Source organism: Triticum aestivum, chromosome 7A (assembly GCF_018294505.1).
Source record: "Triticum aestivum cultivar Chinese Spring chromosome 7A, IWGSC CS RefSeq v2.1, whole genome shotgun sequence".
Taxonomy (NCBI): Eukaryota; Viridiplantae; Streptophyta; class Magnoliopsida; order Poales; family Poaceae; genus Triticum; species Triticum aestivum.
In genome coordinates, this window is record NC_057812.1 from 347,009,507 (window position 1) to 347,027,841 (window position 18,335).

Consider the following 18,335-nt stretch of genomic DNA (forward strand, 5'->3'; position numbering starts at 1 on the left):
AGTGTGCGATGATGATCATATCAATCTTGGAACCACTTCCAACACACATCGTCACTTCACCCTTAACTAGTCTCTGTTTATTCTGCAACTCCCGTTTCGAGTTACTAATCTTAGCAACTGAACTAGTATCAAATACTTAGGGTTTGCTATAAACACTAGTAAAGTACACATCAATAACATGTATATCAAATATACTTATGTTCACTTTGCCATCCTTCTTATCCGCCAATCACTTGGGGTGATTCCGTTTCCGGTGACCAGTCCCTTTGCAGTAGAAGCACTTAGTCTCAGGCTTAGGACCAGACTTGGGCTTCTTCACTTGAGCAGCAACTTGCTTGCCGTTCTTCTTGAAGTTCCCCTTCTTCCCTTTGCCCTTTTCTTGAAACTAGTGGTCTTATCAACCATCAACACTTGATGTTTTTCTTGATTTCTACCTTCATTGATTTCATCATCACGAAGAGCTTGGGAGTTGTTTCCGTTATCCCTTGCATATTATAGTTCATCACGAAGTTCTACTAACTTGGTGATGGTGACTAGAGAATTCTGTCAATCACTATCTTATCTGGAAGATTAACTCCCACTTGATTCAAGCGATTGTAGTACCCAGACAATCTGAGCACATGCTCACTAGTTGAGCGATTCTCCTCCATCTTTTAGCTATAGAACTTGTTGGAGACTTCATATCTCACAACTCGGGTATTTGCTTGAAATATTAACTTCAACTCCTGGAACATCTCATATGGTCCATGACGTTCAAAACGTCTTTGAAGTCCCGATTCTAAGCCGTTAAGCATGGTGCACTTAAACTATCAAGTAGTCATCATATTGAGCTAGCTAAACGTTCATAACGTTTGCATCTGCTCCTGCAATAGGTCTGTCACCTAGCGGTGCATCAAGGACATAATTCTTCTGTGCAGCAATGAGGATAATCCTCAGATCACGGATCCAATCCGCATCATTGCTACTAACATCTTTCAACACAATTTTCTCTAGGAACATATCAAAATAAACACAGGGAAGCAACAACGCGAGCTATTGATCTATAATTTGCAAAATACTACCAGGACTAAGTTCATGATAAATTTAAGTTCAATTAATCATATTACTTAAGAACTCCCACTTAGACAGACATCCCTCTAATCCTCTAAGTGATCACGTGATCCAAATCAACTAAACCATGTCCGATCATCACGTGAGATGGAGTAGTTTTCAATGGTGAACATCACTATGTTGATCATATCTACTATATGATTCACGCTCGACCTTTCGGTCTCCGTGTTCCGAGGCCATATCTGTATATGCTAGGCTCGTCAAGTTTAACCTGAGTATTCTGCGTGTGCAAACTGGTTTGCACCCGTTGTATTTGAACGTAGAGCCTATCACACCCGATCATCACGTGGTGTCTCAGCACGAAGAACTTTCGCAACGGTGCATACTCAGGGAGAACACTTCTTGATAATTTAGTGAGAGATCATCTTATAATGCTACCGTCAATCAAAGCAAGATAAGATGCATAAAAAGATAAACATCACATGCAATCAATATAAGTGATATGATATGGCCATCATCATCTTGTGCTTGTGATCTCCATCTCCGAAGCACCGTCATGATCACCATCGTCACCGGCGCGACACCTTGATCTCCATCGTAGCATCGTTGTCGTCTCGCCAATCTTATGCTTCCACGACTATCGCTACCGCTTAGTGATAAAGTAAAGCATTACATCGCGATTGCATTGCATACAATAAAGCGACAACCATATGGCTCCTGCCAGTTGCCGATAACTTGGTTACAAAACATGATCATCTCATACAATAAAATTCAGCATCATGCCTTGACCATATCACATCACAACATGCCCTGCAAAAACAAGTTAGACGTCCTCTACTTTGTTGTTGCATGTTTTACGTGGCTGCTACGGGCTTAAGTAAGAACCAATCTCACCTACGCATCAAAACCACAACGATAGTTTGTCAAATAGACTCCGTTTTAACCTTCGCAAGGACCGGGCGTAGCCACACTCGGTTCAACTAAAGTTGGAGAGACAGATGCCCGCAAGCCATCTATGTGCAAAGCACGTCGAGGGAACCGGTCTCGCGTAAGCGTACGCGTAAGGTTGGTCCGGGTCGTCTCGTCCAACAATACCGCCGAACCAAAGTATGACATGCTGGTAGGCAGTATGACTTGTATCGTCCACAACTCACTTGTGTTCTACTCGTGCATATAACATCAACATAAATAACCTAGGCTCGGATGCCACTGTTGGGTTTCATAGTAATTTCAAAAAATTTCCTACGCACATGCAAGATCATGGTGATGTATAGCAACGAGAGGGGAGAGTGTTGTCTACATACCCTTGTAGACCGTAAGCGGAAGCGTTAGCACAACGCGGTTGATGTAGTCGTACGTCTTCACGGCCCGACCGATCAAGCACCGAAACTACGGCACCTCCGAGTTCTAGCACACGTTCAGCTCGATGACGTCCCTCGAACTCCGATCCAGCCGAGTGTCGAGGGAGAGTTCCGTCAGCACGACGGCGTGGTGACGATCTTGATGTTCTACCGTCGCAGGGCTTCGCCTAAGCACCGCTACGATATTATCGAGGTGGACTATGGTGGAGGGGGGCACCGCACACGGCTAAGAGATCCAAGGGATCAATTGTTGTGTCTTTGGTGCTAGCCCTGCCCCTCTATTTATATGTTGAGCCCCGGGGTCGAAACTTGGAGCAAAAGCCTCCTCAAAGTCGGTTTTCCCGAAAGGCAAGAGTCCCACTCGGACTCCAGGACCAAACGCCACAATCCTTGGCGTCTGGCCCAGACGCCATGGGCCTCGGCGTCTGGCCCAGGGCCAGACGCCAGGGTCTCCGGCGTTTGGCCCCCTGAACTCCGCAAAACTCCTTTTGCACCGATCTAAAGCCTCATGGGCTTGACCCCTTGGCCTAACCATATCATCCAATATATGAATCTTTACGTCTCGACCATTTCGAGACTCCTCGTCATGTCCCCAATCTCATCCGGGACTCCGAACTCCTTCGGTACATCAAAACATGTAAACTCATAATATAACTGTCATCGTAACCTTAAGCGTGCGGACCCTACGGGTTCGAGAACAATGTAGACATGATCGAGACACGTCTCCGGTCAATAACCAATAGCGGGACCTGGATGCCCATATTGGCTCCTACATATTCTACGAAGATCTTTATCGGTCAGACCGCATAACAACATACGTTGTTCCCTTTGTCATCGGTATGTTACTTGCCCGAGATTCGATCGTCGGTATCCAATACCTAGTTCAATCTCGTTACCGGCAAGTCTCTTTACTCGTTCCGTAATACATCATCTCACAACTAACATATTAGTTGTAATGCTTGCAAGGCTTATGTGATGTGTATTACCGAGAGGGCCCAGAGATACCTCTCCGACAATCGGAGTGACAAATCCTAATCTCGAAATACGCCAACCCAACATCGACCATTGGAGACACCTGTAGTACTCCTTTATAATCACCCAGTTACGTTGTGACGTTTGGTAGTACCCAAAGTGTTCCTCCGGTAAACGGGAGTTGCATAATCTCATAGTCATAGGAACATGTATAAGTTATGAAGAAAGCAATAGCAACATACTAAACGATCGGGTGCTAAGCTAATGGAATGGGTCATGTCAATCAGATCATTCAACTAATGATGTGACCTCGTTAATCAAATAACAACTCATTGTTCATGGTTAGGAAACATAACCATCTTTGATTAACGAGCTAGTCAAGTAGAGGCATACTAGTGACACTTTGTTTGTCTATATATTCACACATGTATTATGTTTCCGGTAAATACAATTCTAGCATGAATAATAAACATTTATCATGAAATAAGGAAATAAATAATAACTTTATTATTGCCTCTAGGGCATATTTCCTTCAGATAGCACTACTAGCTATCTAATCACACCCAAATGACTGTTTTGCCACTGTAGTCACCCCTTAACCTATAAAAGGAGGCCCGGGGCAACCTAGCAAGGGGTTCAGATATTCGATCCCACAACACTTGTACGCTCACGTCACTCTCCCCGAGGCAACCTTGTCGGGCCATAGCGCGTCGAGCCTTCGTGTTCCCCCAGATCAATCCACCACCATAGCAGGAGTAGGGTTTTACGCTGCAAAGCGACCCGAACCTAGGTAAAAAGAGAGAGTCCATCATTGTGCTATCCCCTGCCGTTTCTGCTCTTTGTGCAACGTGGCCGTCCCCATGCTGAACCACAAAGGCAACCCATGCCCCATAGGTGATCGTGCTTCCACGCCGACATGTCGGTAGTCATTAGCGAGGAGTAGCCTTTTTGTTTTCTGTTGTGGGCTAGCTGGATGCTTCCTTCAAGAGCTGTAAGCCGCTATGTGGGGTGGGCATCTTTGTCCTTTCTTTCATAAAAGTTGTACGCCATTTTTGGGCGTGTTCTCGAAAAAATGATCCATGTGTGCTTTCTGTATGACTAAACTTGCTGCCAATAAAGCGAAGAGCATATCTCGAACGCCAAGAACTTTCCAACTCGTCACACAACAACTAATTTCGTCGCACAAAGATATCTATGTGCGCTTTTTATGCGGCTAAACTTGCTGCCAATAAAGTGAAGAGCATATGAAGAAAGCCAAAAACTTTGCAGCTTGTCACATAACAACTAATTTCGTCGCACAAAGATATCCATGTGCCTTTTTGTATGTTGCTAAACTTGCTGCCAATAAAGCAAAGAGCATACCTAGAAAGCCAAAAACTTTACAGATTGTCACATAACAACTAATTTCGTCGCATAAGGATATCCATGTGCGCCTTTTTATACGTGCATATACTCCCTTCACCTATAAATCAAAGAACAGTTTGCTCACACACCACTCGATAGCTATATCCTTCCATTGTTTATCCCTCGGCAATGGATGTGCCTTTGGCATCTAAAACATTCCCCTCGCCCTCACCTTCCAAGCGTGAACAATGCAACGTTGATGGCCATAAGAGCTCATCGAAGCATGCAGATCTCAATCCACATGCTAATGATGTAAGTAGTGACTATCTTAACCATGATTTCCATTTTCTATTCTAGCTTTGAGTTTCATATGCAGTAATATTATTTCTGGAAAGTTCTAGGAAAGACTTCTTTAAGGCAGCTTCGAGCATAATTAGAAGATTTTCCACAAGAGCCTGCATTGAATTAAGCAGTATGTTATTAGCTATGTGTGCACCTCACTTGTATGGACAAAGGACTAAAAGTTGATCCTACAATGCTATTTTTTTCTTAGTGCTCCCTCTTATATAGTATTACAATTGTTCTAAAATTCTTGTTTTAATTTATTTAGATATAGATGTATCTAACACTAAAACATAACTAGATACATCCATATCTTATATAAATCTATGAAAGAAGTTTTGGGAGGGAGAGAGTATGTGCTAGCCCGTCAAGTAACAAAAATCCAAGTGAGAAGATAATTAAGGGGAGAAAAAGTTTACAAGTGATATGTCCAAAATCATTGTGGTCATGTCCTACCCCAAGGAGATCATTCCAAAAGTGCCACCTGCTGACAATCTCAGAGGGTTCTTGAATCCAAGGGACTTTTTTTAGTCTGACTAAAAATAGTCTCTTTAAGAGGCTAAAGTTCCAAGCACTCCTGATTAAAAGAGAGGTTAAAACTAATCTTGAGACTACATTTTTTTAGTCAGGGGTACCCATACTAAAATATGGATTAGTCCTCTCTCTCCTCATTTAACGCCTCTCGACAAATGCAAGTTCTGGATTGAAGGGTTTGGAGGATAATAAATGCTCACTAACTTGATTTTAGCCTCTTTAGTATTTGGATCTAAGCATGGGTGAGACTAACAAGTTTTAGTCTCACTACTTTTAGTCATCATGAGACTAAAACGTATCAAGCACCTCTCAGTCACTTTCTCTCCCTCCCTCTCCCACGCAGCGCTCTCTCTCTCCAAAAGAAAAATGGGAAAAAACTGAAAATGGAAAGATCTTGCGAAAAGATTAGTTAAATTTACTCAGCCACACTGCACCACTCGGTGTCAGGCGTATCTCTCTCCCTTCCCCCTCGTGATCTCTCGCCACGGGAGCCCCGTGACTTGAGCTCGTCATCCACGTCAATGGCGATGGCCGCGGCCGCTTCCCCCTCCAAGATCCTGATCCCTCCGCACCGAGCCTCCGCCGCGACCGCTGCCGCGTCCACCTCCTGCGACTCCCTCCGCCTCCTCTGCGCGCCGCGAGGACGGCGCCAGCGCCCGCGCGTGTTGGTCGCGCGTCCGGCTCCGCGGCGGCCCTTCTTCTTCTCCTCACGTGCCGTGTCAGACTCCAAGAGCTCCCAGACCTGTCTCGACCCCGACGCAAGCACGGTACGTCGCCTCGCCTAGCCTAGGTGCGCAAATGCGGCGCTTGCCGCCTAGTCTTGTCTCGCCGCCCTGATCCGTTGCGTCCGTATCTTTCCGGATGAGAATTTGATACATGCGGGAAATTATTGCCTCGGTAATTTAGATGCGCAAATGTGATTCACGCCTTGTGTTCTCATGTGGACATTTATTAGAGATGATAAAAAAATACTACTCTACTTTGCTAGCGCATAGCAGGAGCTTCCTGGCGACTAATCATGTGGGCATTTTCATTGGCTCCAATTGTTTATTTTTACTAGATTTCAGTAAATGTGGCAACTGTGGACGTTTGTTGAACAGTCCTACTTAATCAATAGGTGTGGGTGTGAGCCCCATAAGAAATTCATAAAGAAGATGGCATGATCCATGGCATGTGGCTCTTAAAGACTATACTTGGCAATCAGATCAAGTTCTTGGATTTTTCTTTTTAACTTGTTCAGTTTTCTTCTTTGAGTTCTGCTTCAGTACACCCCTTTAGAAAACATTATGATTTCGGATGTGGTGGAGATTAAAACTTGCCCTTTCATTTTAATTAAAAAGGGTAGTAGAGTCTATTCCACGTGGTGGTTGCCTCTCTTCCTCACAAACGGTTCTGACATCAATACAACTAAACAAAGTAATACAACCAGACGAGTTTTAGGCGATGATAGATTGGGGTCTTCTGTGCTGATGGAAGACTCTAATTGATGTGAAAAAGTTATGCACAACAGGAAGAACTTGGATCATGTCTCAGCTGCAATGCTGATTGAGACATCTGACGTCCTATTAACCCATATTTGAAAAAAAAGAACTGAACATAAGTTTCAGCTTGATTGGTATTTTTTTTATTTTTGTAGAAAAGGAGGATGACCCCGGGCTGCATCTAGGAGATGCATGCGGCCATTTTATTGATTATTCTCGAGGACCTTACAAAGTAGAACAACAATATGCGTGAATCCGCCATCTTGGCAACATCTGCCGCTACTCCTATCCAAATGATGAAGGGGTGCAAGCTGGGCCACATACCCAGACCTCTCACCTAAGCCTAACATCTAAAGCCGGAGGCCCCGACCGAGCCATCTGCCGGGTCCGGGACTCAAACCGGTCTGACGCACTCACATGTGTCGTCGCCGCCATCTTCCACTGGTCCATCTTCAGAGCAGATTGAGGTGACAACCTTGGCAGGTACTCCGCCATCGATGCCACCACGACGCCAAATGACAACCTCCACCTACGCGAGCCTTGGCAGTCCCTCCGCCATTGACGCCACCACGACGCCAGACGACACCTCCACCTACGCGAGTCCATCTCCAAGCAACAGACGTAAATCCATGCTAGGATAGGGCCGCACCACCGCCGTCGCCCACCACCCACAAGCGCCACCCAACCCCAAGGTTCCCAAAGCGGCGCCTTCAAGAAGGGAACGGCGCCATGAGCGCCGCCATCACCCAACAAAGTTAGGGCATTCGCCCGGGAGACCTAGGGGAATGGGAAGTGAGGAGATCAGTCCATACCGACGCCTCCAAGGAGGGGAACGACGCCCTCAGGCGTCACCGTCGGCGCGGCCGGTCATGGCCGGCTAGGGATTTCGCCCGAACTAGATCCCCGGCACCAGCAGCGCCTCCTGTACAGAACCGGCAACCAAGAGGAAGCGCGGCCCGACCAGGCTGGCCCGCATGCCGAACAGGGGAGGAGGGGAGGCGCCAGATCGCGCGCACCGACCGTCGCAAAAGCCGCCGCCGGTCACCAATGACCACCGGATCCCGCCGCCTGCGCGGCCGGGACGCCAGATCCATTGCCCGCACAGCTGCTAGCTGGCCGTGCCTTGCCAATGGAGCCGCCGCTCCAGATCTGGGGTTCCCCACGCAGAGGCAGGGCAACTGAGGCCCCGCCGCCACCATCCTTGGCGCCCCAGGCTTGCCTGGCGGCTGCCTCAGGTGGCGGCGAGGAAGGGAGGGGGGGGGGGGGCAGAACTATTCACCAGCCGGCCATTATCTACAAAAGATTGCTAGATATTGTAGCTCCAATTTATTGGATAAACTTGTTGCCCCATGTTGCATTCTTTCCATGATCTCTTTTGGTGATAAACAAGCTGAACTCAATGCCAACCGCCTGGAACACTTGTTTCTTCATTCTTTGTTTGATTTACTTTGCAATAGGCAATTGATGAGTTTCTGCTGTTTGTGCAGAGTGTTCTCGGAATTATTCTTGGAGGTGGTGCAGGGACTAGATTGTATCCCCTGACGAAGAAGCGTGCGAAGCCTGCAGTGCCACTGGGTGCCAACTACAGGCTTATTGATATTCCTGTCAGTAATTGTCTGAACAGCAACATATCAAAGATCTATGTGCTCACGCAGTTCAACTCAGCTTCTCTTAATCGTCATCTCTCACGAGCCTATGGGAGCAACATTGGAGGTTACAAGAATGAAGGATTTGTTGAAGTCCTTGCTGCACAGCAGAGCCCAGATAACCCTGACTGGTTTCAGGTATCTCATTCATTGTTATTTAAGTGTTTTTGTTTAATCTGAAATGCGAGATTCATCTACTGATGATCATAATCTGTCTCATGTTAGCATTTAGAAGAAGGCAAAATCTACAATTCCTTCATAAGTACGCATGATTGTATCATTTCACCACGAATGAATTTCACTAAGCTCTGTGGAAATCCTAGGGCCAGCCTTTCAAGATCCAGAATAAAAAAGAAACAAACTGTTCCAAGGCGTCATCAGTATTCCTTTTTACAAAACCTTGATATAGATTATAAGAATTATTAGTTGAATACTACCCTAATAGTTCTCTATTAATTTTTTTCTTGATAGCATGCTATCACAAGACAGTTTTAAGCTCAAGTAGAGATGCTCAGAAATTTTTTCAAATTGATTTTAACAGTGTTTCTGTATTATGCGAATCTGTTTTGTGTACCAGGATCTGGTCCTGAACAAGTTCACTAGTTATGAATTTAGAATTAGTATATGTGAATGGTTAGTGATGTAACTTTGATTTTGATCTTATGAGCATTAGCCAGTCATCATCATTTATAAGTAAACATAGCGGATCAAACTATGTTTCATACTTTCATATGTTTGCCGTTATAACATACTATTCATCATAGTTTTTGCTTTAGATTGTGAGTGTTATACCACACAGCTACATGCAGTTTCTGCTAGTTTATGTCAAACCAGTACCCTACAGCGTTTTTCTAGATAATAAGAACCAAAGTCATGTCCGTGAGGACTTGAACCTGGGTGGCTGAGCTGTAGATCCACTCCCCTAACAAAGTGAGCTCTGCTCACTTCTTGATGATCATAAACCTTTCTTATCAACATAAAGTGTTTCTAGGATCCCATGCAAGCTTTTGCAGGGTATTCACTTTGTCTTATCATCTTATCTCAGGGTACTGCAGATGCTGTAAGGCAGTACTTGTGGCTATTCGAGGAGCATAATGTTATGGAGTATCTAATTCTTGCCGGAGATCACCTGTACCGAATGGACTATGAAAAGTTTATTCAGGCACACAGAGAAACAGATGCTGATATTACTGTTGCTGCCTTGCCCATGGATGAGGAACGTGCAACTGCATTTGGCCTTATGAAAATCGATGAAGAAGGGAGGATAATTGAATTCTCAGAGAAACCAAAAGGAGAACAGTTGAAAGCTATGATGGTACACTGATGCTGTGCCTTTCTAACTAATTTCAGATATACAGTTGTGAACCATCATTCATTACACCACAAAATCTCTTCTGTTGAATGCATTTACACCACGTTGCTGCCTGTTTTGATCTTGTAATGGTACACTGACGCTGTGCCTTTCAAACTAATTTCAGATATACAGTTGTGAACCATCATTTATTACACCAAAAAGCTCTTCTGTTGAATGCATTTACACCATGTTGCTGCCTGTTTTGATCTTGTAGGTTGATACGACCATACTTGGCCTTGACGATGCGAGGGCAAAGGAAATGCCTTATATTGCTAGCATGGGTATCTATGTTATTAGCAAACATGTGATGCTTCAGCTTCTCCGCGAGCAATTTCCTGGAGCTAATGACTTTGGAAGTGAGGTTATTCCTGGTGCAACTAGCACTGGCATGAGGGTATGCAAAGCTCATTGAGTTAGTAGTTTCCTTTTGCTGCTTCTGCTTTATGATTTGTATCATTTTAGCTTCAGAGAAACTGTCAAGTCATATGTTTATCGTAAGGAAGGGGATACAATAGGTTATCGGATATGCAGTTCCATTGGCATTCATAGTTGTGATATGTGCTTCTTAAGAGTTTTGTTATTGTTGCCGACAGGTACAAGCATACCTATACGATGGTTACTGGGAAGATATTGGTACAATTGAGGCATTCTATAATGCAAATTTGGGAATTACCAAAAAGCCAATACCCGATTTCAGGTGTGCTTTCACTTTTTGCCTTGTTGTGGACAAAAATAATGAAATTTCATGCATGTAAAGTGTTATAATTGTCCCCTATTGATTTAATGTATACGTTCAATTTGAATGCAGTTTCTATGACCGTTCTGCTCCCATTTACACACAACCTCGACACTTGCCTCCTTCAAAGGTTCTTGATGCTGATGTGACAGACAGTGTTATTGGTGAAGGATGTGTTATTAAAGTAAGTAGCCTTTTTCAGTTGGCTCTCGGTATGCTAACCTTCTTCAGGTGTTTCATTTCATGCTAATGAACTTTAAGCTTTTAAAGACATATTTCAAAACCATCTATACTTATTTATGGGCTGTGATTGTTATATCTTCTCTCAAGTGATTTTTGATACTGTATGTAATAACGGCTACTATGTTCCCTCTGCCTTTCTTTGCTGTCCACGTAGAACTGCAAGATACACCATTCAGTAGTTGGACTCCGGTCCTGCATATCTGAAGGGGCAATAATAGAGGACACATTGCTAATGGGTGCGGACTACTATGAGGTAAAATCAAACAGGTGTAATATGCTTCTGGCAAAGTGACGTGCTCACCCTTTCTTTTCTTGTTCAACAGACTGAAGCTGATAAGAAACTCCTTGCTGAAAAAGGTGGCATTCCCATTGGTATTGGAAAGAATTCACACATCAAAAGAGCAATAATTGACAAGAATGCTCGTATTGGAGATAACGTGATGGTATGCCATATTAATATACTTATGGTTAAGCATCTATTGGTTTCTCTCTTTTTTTCCACTGCAACACTGTCATACTGAATATGTAACTCGAACATAACTTTTCTCATGGTAATGTCCAAAATGTAACCATTATATAACAAGCTTTAGGCCTTGCCCAGTTCATAGGAAAAGTGAGAAAAAAAATGTAAGAATAGGAAATTTTCTTTTAGCAACACTGTTTAATCGTTTTGTTCAAAGGAAAAGTGGAGGAATGTTCCTTTGATCACATTTTGAAAAGAAAATAGCAGGAATTTTATAATCTACTTGACTTCCATCCTAGTTATCGTTCTTCATGTGCTTTGAGTTTGATTTGACTGTCTTTAGCGGATGGTTAAGACGTCCTGATAATGTCAAGGGAGGTTGGGGTAGACCAAACTTGACATGGGAGGAGTCTCTCAAGAGTGATCTTAAGAACTGGAATATCACCAAAGATTTAGCCATGGACAGGGGTGCGAGTAAGTTAGTTGTCAACTGCCAGAACCATGATTTGGTTTCGATATCTTATGGATTTCAACTCTAGCCTACCCCGACTCGTTTGGGACTGAAAGGCTTTGCTGTTGTTGTCCTATGTTCTATTCCTTAGAACAAGACTTATATTAGTGTGAAAAGTTGTTTTGCACTTGTATTCCTATCCTATTTTTTGCCATTCTTCTTCTATTCCTACGTTTTCATAATCCTGTGAACCAACCAAACATATCCTATATTGTATATCCATTTCCTTGAACATGATATCACGCATTGTGAGTTGTTTTTGGTAGTGATCTGGACTCGTTGGTATATTGTAGATAATCAATGTTGACAATGTTCAAGAAGCGGCAAGGGAGACAGATGGATATTTCATCAAAAGTGGCATTGTAACTGTGATCAAGGATGCTTTACTCCCTAGTGGAACAGTCATATGAAGTAAGTTGTCTCCTCGTACACACCTCGGTGTCTGCAATCAGTAATGTTTTGCTTCAGAACTATGAACATGCTGTAAACCAAACATGATGCAAATGCAGCAATACAGTTGGTACATACAAACCATGCACTGGTATCCTATACATTCGCTTTGAGATTTTTAGCACTCTTCTTGTAAGTAGTTGACTCTGTTTGGGTTGCCCTGCAGGCAGGTGTGAAATGTGTGCCAAGGGACAGAGCTACTTGCATCAGTCTGGAATCAACCAACGAGGCCGCGAAGAGATCATAAGAGCAATAAAAAAGGAGTGCCATGCAAGGCACTTCTCCACCCTTTTTCTCCCTTGATGTATTAGGAACTGTGATGTACAAGCAACTGTGATGCACTTAGGCGAAGTGCCCCTGGATTCAGCTTTCTCTTTGCTTGTAGTCGATTTCCAGCAGACCATGCTATTTGGTGTATGGTTCATGTAAAACCTTGCGTTGCTTTATCTATATCTATATCTATACCAATATAAAAAGACCCAAAGGGGTAGATCTAATTGATCTCGGCCATCAAACTAAGTTAATTCAACTACCTAGACTGCTTCAATGGCGAGCGTTAAACATGTTTAACGTGCAATTAATATCATACCAAATATTGCACTAATCATAGATTAACACACAAATAATAGTATACCTAATATTCGCATGCAATTAATATATTCCTAAATATTAACGTGTGTTGCATGTGCGTATTTACTAGTACATAAAATGGGCCGAAAGCCTATTTCATGATTGTAGGATCAGGTATCGAACGGGGTGTCGTGATTGTAGGATCAGGTATCGAACGGGGTGAATGGGAGATTCCACAAATTCTTCGGAAAAACATGTGTTCACCTAATATAAGTTTGGTTAGAGGGGTCAAGATTAAACTGAGAAGACCAAATATTCAACCTATTTACCTTGAGTTCAAGTCTTTGAGACATTGCCCAATCACTTGTGATATATCTTCAAGGTAATCTCTTTGACATTCAGAGACATGTTCTTTGTCAGTTCACAACTACTCTTGGACGCTTTTGAATAGATAACAGTCTAGTGGATGCACAGTCCACAAGCGTAATAGGGTGAAGACAAGTCGTCTAGTGGATACACAGTCCACAAGTGTAATAGGGTGAAGACAAATTTATGCATAGTCCACAAGTGTAATAGGGTGAAGACAAGTTCTTCGCTGAAGCTCAATCACTTAGCAGATTTTAGGCTCTAGGGTTTCTCCTCTCTTAGGATTCTCTCAATCTCTCCGGAAGGATGGGTTGCTCGGGCGAATTAATTCTCTCACGGAGCAGTCAACCATCAAAAGTTGAAGTGGGTGGCCATTTATGGCTGAGAGCAATCTTGAGGGCAGATATGACTGTTTGAGGTGGTGGCCACCCAACTGTACACGCAACATGTAGCATGCCACACGTCACGAAATGGTCGGATTTCAAACGCAACCAATGACTTGACTTGCGAAACAAGTCAGTCGACTCAACTGGCGAGGACTTTCTCTTCGGCATACCGAAGAATATCACCTTGGGCACCGAAGAAAAACTATCCGCTCAAAAGAGATATCCAAGTCTTCACTCAAAAAATAATTGTAACGCCCTCGATGCGGCTATATCTCCCACGTGTCGAAGCACGACTTAGAGGCATAACCGCATTAAAAGCAATGTCGCAAGTGAGGTAATCTTCACACAACCCATGTAATACATAAGGGAAAGAGATACATAGTTGGCTTACAATCGCCACTTCACACAAATACATAAATAAAGCATTACATCAACCAGTTACAAACAAGGCCCGACTACGGAGCCAAAATAAAAAAAGACTACCCCAAATGCTACACAGATCCCCGATCGACCCCAACTGGGCTCCACTGCTGATCGACTAGAACGAAACAACATAAAGGACAAGATCTTCATCGAGCTCCTCCTGAGCTTGGTTGCGTCATCTGCACGGACTCATCGGCACCTGCAAGCTGGTTTTGGAAGTATCTGTGAGTCACGGGGACTCAGCAATCTCACACCCTCGCGATCAATACTATTTAAGCTTATGGGTAAGGTAAAGGTATGATGTGGAGCTGCAGCAAGCGACTAGCATATATGGTGGCTAACATACGCAAATGAGAGCGAGAAGAGAAGGCAAAGCACGGTCGAGAAACTATGATCAAGAAGTGATCCTAGAACAACCTACGTCAAACATAACTCCAACACCGTGTTCACTTCCCGGACTCCGCCGGAAAGAGACCATCACGGTTACACACGCGGTTGATGTATTTTAATTAAGGTCAACTTCAGGTTTTCTACAACCGGACGTTAACAAATTCCCATCTTCCCATAACCGCGGGCACGGCTTTCGAAAGTTCAAATCCCTGCAGGGGAGTCCCAACTTAGCCCATGACAAGCTCTCACGGTCAACGAAGGATATACCTTCTCCCGAGACATTCTGATCAGACTCGGTATCCCGGTTCTACAAGACAACTTCGACAAGTCAAAACAAATCCAGCAACACTGCCCGAATGTGCCGACAAATCCCGATAGGAGCTGCACATATCTCGTCCTCAGGGCACACTCAGATGAGACTAGCTACGAGTAAAACCAACCCTCAAGTTTCCCCGAGATGGTCCCGCAGGCAGCTCAGTTCGGACCAACACTCAAAGGAGCACTGGCCCGGGGGGGGGGGGTTAAAATAAGATGACCCTTGAGTCCGCGGAACCCAAGGGAAAAAGGGGCTAGGTGGCGAATGGTAAAACCAAAGTTGGGCATTGCTGGAAGAGTTTTATTCAAGGCGAACTGTCAAGGGGTTCCCATTATAACCCAACCGCATAAGGAACGCAAAATCCGGGAACATAACACCGATATGACGGAAACTAGGGTGGCAAGAGTGGTACAAAACACCAGGCATAAGGCCGAGCCTTCCACCCTTTACCAAGTATATAGATGCATTAATTAAATAAGATATATTGTGATATCCCAACAAGTAAACATGTTCCAACAAGGAACAACATCTCCATGTTCCAACAAGGAACAAACTTCAATCTTCACCTGCAACTAACAACGCTATAAGAGGGGCTGAGCAAAGCGGTAACATAGCCAAACAACGGTTTGCTAGGACAAGGTGGGTTAGAGGCTTGGTTCAACAATATGGGAGGCATGATAAGCAAGTGGTAGGTATCGCAGCATAGGCACAGCAAAGAGCGAGCAACTTGCAAGCAAAGATAGAAGCGATTTCGAGGGTATGGTCATCTTGCCTGAGATCCCGCAAGGAAGAAGAACGAGTCCAAGAAGAAGACAAACGGGCGTAGTCGAACGGATCCTCACAACGCGACATTATCGGAACCAACCGGAAGAAGCAACACCGGAAAGAAGCACACAACATAGTAAACAACCACCACATAAGCATGGCATGATGCGCAAACAAGTATGATGCATGTCCGGTTTAATGAGGCATGGCATGGCAAAGTGCACAAGCAATCCTACAAATTAAGTGGAGCTCAATATGCAACTCCGTTGCATATTGACGAAACACCACGTGACTTATTTAGTTTGAACTCGTTTATGTACCAAACAAGATTAAATGTTGATTAACATGGCAAGAGGTGAAGCAAAGTAAAACTACCTATCTAGTCAAGTTTAAATGAGGCCGGAAGCAACGAACAACAATTCCGGTAAATCCCCGTATGCATATATTAGGGTTGGTACTGTTCTGCCCTAAACCATATTTTATAGTTGTTAAACATGCAAAGATATGCCACCATGTTAAACTAGGCAAAATTCTACCCCATTTACATATAAAGTTTATTAAATTCGGAGCTACGGTTAAATAGTTATGAATTAAATCATTTTAGCATAGCATAGGAGCAAATTTAACCAAACGGCATTTTAAACATATCAAACATGGAGGAAAATGGCATAATATGAAAGTAGATGCAATTCTAAGCATATTTCATATATAAAGTTTTTCCATATGATGCACAGTTTGAGATATATGATATGCATGAAGTTTGAGGGTTTTCCTGCAATTCTGTTTTTAACTGGATAAATAGATAAATCACTCCTCAGGAAAAAAACAGGAGTCGGGCCGAAACTGGCCCGAACTAGGCTGCACAGGAGCAAACAGGAGGTGGGCTTCCTCATGTTGGGCTGAGGCCCAGTCAACGCCGTGGTGGGGCAGGCTGGATCTGTAGGGAAGCAGCGGGCCGACGTGTAGTGCGGGCGGCTGGGCCTTGGCGCCGGAGATGCGTGGCAGGACGAGGCCGAGGAGAGATGGGCCGTGGCGCTCGTCCATCACCGGATCGAGTCAACGAGGGCGGCGCTCATCCTGTTGCATGAAGCAGAGGAGCGAGTGGGCGTCGTGGCTGCAGGGACTTGGTGGGGCGACGAAGAAGGTCTGGAACGGGTGGCACGGAGCGGATCTGGATGGCAGTGAAGTGGGCCCGATGGCTGGACAGCGGGGCGAGCAGCGGCAACGGCGAGCGTCAGCTGCAAGGCCTCATGGCGGGGACGAATCTCTCCGGCGAGGAAGTTAGGGGCTTAGTCACCTGCGATGATGGCCATGGAGGAATTAGAGAGAGAGAAGGAGGAGATGACGCCAGGGAGAAGGGAAAAAGGAGAGGGGTGCGAGGGGCTGGCCTGGCAACGGCTCCGCTGCTGCTGCTGGACGACGACGAGGAGGCAGGAGCAGGGGGCCTCGGTTGCTGCTGCAGTTCGCATGCTCCGGCACGGGCGGAGCCATCAACGAGGAGAAGAGAGGTGAGGTGGCAGTGGCCTTGCAGGTGACTACGCTCAGGATCGAGGAGGGACATGGGGGAGCGCTGGTTGGTTGGTGCAGGGGGAAAGAGAGGATCCCGAGGTGGGGAATGAGTGCGGCGGCGGCTAGGAGGATCCCTAGAAATTAGGGATTTGGTCTGAAATTAGACTAGGGGTGGACTATATATATACATCACGGATTAGGTTAGGGGCTATCTCGACCCTACGATCGCAATCGGACAATCGCGGATAAAATAGCTAGGGAGTCCAAATATGGAAACGGTGATATTTTGTAGATGTTTGGGGATGATCCGGACACAACGGTGACGACTCCCCGGGTCGGGTCCGGGACAGCTTTCGGGCGCGCGCGCGAGGAGGGCCGCGGGCTGACGAGAGAGGTTAGGTAGGGCCTGGCGGTGAGTAGTGGGTTGTGTAGACGGTCTCGAGCTGAGAGAAGAGAAGAGAGGAAGGCCCGATGACTGTTTCCGGAGACCGAAAACGTCCGACGTTAGACCGGCTGCTATTGCCGCTATAGTTTAACGGTTGGGCTATCAAACGAACTCTGAATGTGATGAAACTTGGCAGGCGGTCTATGTACACTATAATAAGACCACACGTCAACTCTCATCCCATTCCGAGAACATTTTCCGGCCACTTATAAAATAATATTTCGGACGTGCCGCAGGCGCGTGCAAGTGTGGTTGGGCTCAGAACGGACAACGGAGAGAACTGGGGGAACCCGGACGGATGCAAGTTTTGAAAACATGATGATGCAATGCACATGATGACATGACAAGATGCAACACGCAAGCAAATGACATGGCAACGACAGTGAATAACTGGAAGACACCTGGTGCAACGGTCTCGGGGCATTACAACACTCCACCACTACGAGAGGATCTCATCCCGAGATCTAGAATGGCACCGGAGGGAAAAACGGAAGAGAAAGAGAAGAGGTAAAACCAAGTTGCTCCTTTGACCAATGAGTGAAACCAAAGAACCTTGCAAAGGTTAAGCCATTTCGAGAAAAGAATACAACGGAGATAAATGAAGTTGAAAGCACTCTGTTAGGAGAGAGGAACAAGGAAGAACAAATTCAGGCATCACTCTGACTGAAAAGAAAAGGA

General features: G+C 44.9%; 1 protein-coding gene across 1 annotated transcript; it reads left to right on the forward strand.

The window, feature by feature from the left end:
* The first annotated feature begins 6,024 nt into the window (after positions 1-6,024).
* Positions 6,025-12,984, forward strand: LOC123154570 (glucose-1-phosphate adenylyltransferase small subunit, chloroplastic/amyloplastic). Its single transcript, XM_044573265.1, has 10 exons — positions 6,025-6,370; positions 8,572-8,868; positions 9,776-10,045; positions 10,299-10,478; positions 10,678-10,781; positions 10,893-11,004; positions 11,218-11,316; positions 11,387-11,506; positions 12,331-12,448; positions 12,654-12,984. Exons 1-9 carry the CDS (start codon positions 6,125-6,127, stop codon positions 12,445-12,447), a joined length of 1,545 nt encoding a protein of 514 aa, XP_044429200.1. The 5' UTR covers positions 6,025-6,124; the 3' UTR covers position 12,448; positions 12,654-12,984.
* Positions 12,985-18,335: the final 5,351 nt, after the last annotated feature.